A 5,000-nucleotide genomic window follows, 5' to 3' on the forward strand; every position below is an offset into this window, starting at 1 on the left:
GGAATGGGCGGGGGTGTTGCAGGAGGTATGGGTGGAGCGGGTGGAAGGGAGGGTGCTGCTGGCAGGGCAGGTGCGGCAGGCGTGGGTGGCATAGGCGGCGGCCCAGGGGGTGCTGCTGGTGGGGGAAATGGAGGAATCGTTGCTGGACTACAGGGCGGCGCTAGTGCTGTGGGTATGGGTGCTGGAGCTGGGGGCAATGGAGGAATGGGTGCTGGGGCGCAGGGTGGCAGTGGTGCGGGTAGTGCTCCTGTAGGAGTGGGTGCTGCTGGTGGCATTGCTGGCTCAAGTGACGTGGGTGGCACTGGTATGGGGTTTAGCGGAGGACATGGCGGTGGAGGTGGGGGGAAGGAAGACGGTGTGGGTGGAGGCATAGGTGAGATCGGTGGTAGGGGCCTTGGCGTGGCTGCTGCAGGAATGGGTGGTGGAATGGGAGGGGACGGGGGAATGAAGGGTGGTGCAGGAATGGGTGGCAACGATGGAGATGCAGGTGCCGGAATGGGATATGGATCTGATGGATACGACGCCACCATTGAGAGCTATGCGGAGCAGGCGGTGGAGCTGACGGAGAGACGGACGGTCCTCATTAGGTAAAGGTACCATCAGGTATTTCTTCCGTTTCTTTCTTTTCATCCAGGGACTCAAACTCTGAAATGAAGTCCAAGTTGCCCCACTTGCCCTACATTCATTCATTAAAGAATACACTCTTGTCCCATGGAGAACACAGACCTGCAGTGTGACCCAGTTTTGGGTCTTTACTTTTAGTTCAAGAAAGTGACTTAGCTTGAGCTGTTGGGCTATACTCTTTGATTATAATAACTACTGTCTGATATTTAATTCCAGGGTACAGCTGCCCATTGGTTAACCATGCACATGCATCAAGTGTAAAGCTGAATATAATGAGCATATTTTGTTCACCCCAGCCCTCTCGATATTGTTTCTGCCCCCACAGAACAGTGAAAAGTGAGGATGATGTGCTGGAGACGGAACTCCACGAACAAACCTACACCATCAGCGGTGCAGCTGATGACTCTGACGATGACTGAGCATGAATTACCGTGTGACCTCCTCCCACCCTTAACCCCTCCCCCCCGCACGCCCCTCTGAGCTTTGCGCTGACCAAACCCCGTGTCTGGGCACTGACCTATGCCCTTTGACCTGGACACGAAGACCATGAATGACCCCTTGCTGCCAAGTTAAACCTTCACCCGGGCTCAAATGTGCCCCAGTAGGAACCCTCAACATGGTCTCTAAACTTTTGTGTGCCTACACTCCCCACCCCCACCCACCCCCTTTTATTCTATTCCCAGCAAATAAAGCTATCAGCATTCAATTACCTTGTCCATTTCTTATTATTTTAGCTCTTTTCTTTTCTTTTCTTTTTTAGAAGTTCCTTATAAAAACCAGAGAATAACATCCACTATAGTCAGAGAGATGTTGCTATCTTTGTCTTGGAAGCATAAAGAAGTGAAAGGAGGGTATAGGCCAGTGGTTCCCAAAATTAGGGTCGCGACCCTAAGTGGGGTCACCTGGAATTCAAATAGGGTTGCCTGAAAAAAAAATATATATATATATATATACATTACATTACATTACGTCATTTGGCAGACGCTTTTATCCAAAGCGACTTACAATAACACATTTTTCTGTCTGCAATAGAACAATCAACTATGGAGCACAGTCTATGACAACTACAGCTTCTGAAGGAACAGTGGTACAAGTTTAGGTTAGTGGTACAAGGTTGGTTAGGTTTTTTTTTTTTTTTTTTTTTTTTTTTTTTTTTTTTTTTTTAATATAAGGAAAGAGAGAGACGAGGTTAGATCAAGAAGGGCCCAGATGGAGCCTGAAAAGGTGTGTCTTTAGTCTTTTCCGAAAGATCGGCAGTGATTCAGCAGTCCTGACCGAAGGTGGAAGCTCGTTCCACCATTGAGGTGCCAGGGACGAGAAGAGTCGAGATCGGGATGAGCGACTTTTCAGCCCCCGTAGCGAAGGAGGGGCGAGGCGACCTGCACTGGTGGAGGAGCGAAGGGAGCGGTGAGAGGTTTGGAACCTGACCATGGATTGCAGGTACCGGGGAGCTGTCTGGTGAACTGCCCTGTAGGCCAGTACCAGTGTCTTGAATTTGATGCGGGCCGAGATGGGAAGCCAGTGGAGCTCCTGGAAGAGGGGAGTGACGTGAGAGAATTTGGGTTGGTTGAATATCAGACGGGCTGCAGCGTTCTGAATGAGCTGGAGCGGTCGGATGTCGGTGGCAGGTAGGCCGGCCAGAAGCACGTTGCAGTAGTCCAGGCGGGAGGAGACAAGAGACTGGACCAGGAGTTGAGTCGCTTCTCTTGTGAGAAAGGGACGGATTTTGCGGATGTTGTAGAGAGAGAACCTACAGGAGCGCGCTGTAGCAGCTATGTTGGCAGAGCAAGACAGCTGGTTGTCAAGGATCACCCCGAGGTTCTTGGCTGTTTGGGAGGGGAGTACAGTGGTGTTGTCAATGGAGATGGAGAGATCTGCAAGAGGGCAGTCTTTTCCTGGGAGGAAGAGTAGCTCGGTCTTATATATATATATATATAAAAAAAAAATATATATATATATATATATATATATATATATATATATATATATATATATATATATTATTATTTTTTATTTTTTTTACCACACACAATTTAATATTACCGAAGATGATTAGGGTCACTTGCGATTCTTTTCTTTTTTTTAAGTTTAAAGCGATCATCTCTAAGATTTCAGTTTTGTTCTCTTGGGTGACACCTATGGTGGTGGGTGGTAATTGCAGGTGAGATCCAAACAGTGTAATGTCACTACTGCAAAGGCTTCATCCAAATGGACATCAATCAACATTGTGAGTGACTCTTTTTTCTTAGATTAAAATCTTTTAGATTATAACTTTAAATCAGGATTCTGAGAATAAAGTCAGAATTCTCAGATTAAATTCAGAATTCTGCGGGGGAAAAGAAGCATATGACATCACTGACGATGTCACTGATGATATTACCAATGGTCTACCGGAATTTGAAATGTCTCGGGTCCCTAGATTTTTGTGACGTTAAAATAGGGTCACAAGCCAAAAAAGTTTGGGAACCCTTTGTATAGGCTAAAGAAGGAGAGGTCATGGGGGAAGAGTGAGAGTGGGTAGGATGAGTCACCTGAGGGTGGAGGGGGTCGGCCTGATACTTTCTGGAGGGCTGAGGGATCCATCAGTCAGATTTGGTCCCACAGCAGAGTGATGGCACACAGCCGTTTCCTGTCCTCATTCCATCCACATCCACACACCTTTTCCTCCTGTTGCTGATTGGAGCGATTTGATCTGGCCAGCAGATGTCAAACACACAGCCAACTGAGAGAAGCTGCAACAAAGATGAGAACAGCACCAGTGTTATGTACAATTGTAATATAATGTGGCATATTATATTGTGACACAATTGATGATCAAATTCAAGTGAATAATATGCCGCAGTGAAATGTATTTATATGCAGTGCTATGCTTCTGCATTTATTTATGATGGATGCTAATTTAAGGAACATGCATCTGCAAAAACAACAAAAAATAGCTATATTCAAAAAGAAAAGAATATAATTTGACAGCTTTAAATTTGATTTTAGTAAGCTATTGTTGAGAGACAACCCTGACATAATGGTAACTGTTCACCTTATGTAGCCCCGCCCATTTGACCCAGTTGTGTTATGACTTCCTGTTCAAAACATACTGTCACAGGAAGTGTAATAGGAAGTAACTGGCTGACCCCTGTGTTGGAACATAAGGTCAATAAGCTTTACCTGAGTGAAATCAGATAAATACTCAATTAGAATGAGCAATTGAAATGGAAAATATCTGACCTGAAATAAAAAATAACGTTTCCTCACATTTCAACACACTATAGCCTTAAAATAATTTGCATTCATGTTTGCAGAGTGCAACTTCAGATAAAGGAACATCATGAACAGACAGGTCTGGGAACTGTTAAAAAAAGTAGGCTATATGCCCCAAATCTTATGCACTGTCGCAAACCAGCTCATTTAACGCCTATTATAGGATGAATCATTTGTATGCTGATTATTCCGGGGGATATTGAAATAATCAATATTTCTCTCGGACATCATTGCACAGCTCATCCCATCCGAAAACGCATTCAGGACACATGCAGTCGGTTTGAATCCAGAACTGTCGATTGGGGCTTTAATGAGGAGCCGCCAGACGTTCATCATTAGATTACATTTGATATGTGCATCCGACCTGAAGGACATTCAATCACCCGCAGCTCGGCCAGGAATGACGAAAAAAACCTTATCGTCAATATGAAGGGATGGATTTATCAAATTAACTGTGTGTGTGTGGGGGGGGGGGGGGGGTGGTATCGAGAGAGAGCGCGAGAGAGATGCGGAGCTCTCCATGGTGCCTCAGAGCAGGCACTGCAAAGAGAGAGAGAGAAGGCCTGCTATTAATAAATTATAATTATAATAGCGAAAAATGAAGTTGTAAATTCATTAACGTCAAATTGTGCAAATTCATTTAGCCTACATGAGACACAAATGGCGATTGAATTAACCAACTTCTGAATTAAAATGCTTGTGGAATTACCACAATTTATTTAAAGCTAAAAACATGAGCTAAAATGAGTTAATCGATTAATTTTGTAGCTTATTTTGATTCATATTTTAAAATGTCTCTGTCCTGAGCAAATAAATTATAATCTTATTCTTGTTCTATTTTATTTATTTATTCTCAGGCCTACATATTTCTCTCAAACACTAAATGAAAATAAGTATTGAAAAATAACCATTTGTTTCCGCTATTTTCAATCAGCCTATGAAAAAAAAACTGAAAAATGTTGATCTTTGTAGAATAATAACTTCATCTGAAATATCTCGCCTTTTTCAAGCACACGTGCTCTTTCAGTCAAGGTTGCCTTGCTCTTTGGCATGGGTTGTTTTGCTCACACTTTTGCAGAAACAAGCCGCATCCATTAGGTTTAAGGCCTATTGAGCGGAGG

General features: G+C 44.0%; 1 protein-coding gene across 1 annotated transcript in view; it reads left to right on the plus strand.

The window, feature by feature from the left end:
• Positions 1–1,186, plus strand: part of LOC310785388 (desmin) — a gene marked incomplete at its 5' end in the record, with an annotated part of 5,778 nt that extends 4,592 nt beyond the window's left edge. Inside the window, 2 exons of the mRNA XM_083646442.1 lie at positions 1–587; positions 950–1,186. The exon at positions 1–587 is cut by the window's left edge and continues 181 nt beyond it. Coding sequence (XP_083502568.1) covers positions 1–587; positions 950–1,043 — 681 coding nt within the window. The 3' untranslated portion in view covers positions 1,044–1,186. The remainder of the gene's footprint in view (positions 588–949) is intronic.
• Positions 1,187–5,000: the final 3,814 nt, after the last annotated feature.

Source organism: Poromitra crassiceps (genome assembly GCF_964638095.1).
Source record: "Poromitra crassiceps genome assembly, chromosome: 1".
NCBI lineage: Eukaryota > Metazoa > Chordata > Actinopteri > Beryciformes > Melamphaidae > Poromitra > Poromitra crassiceps.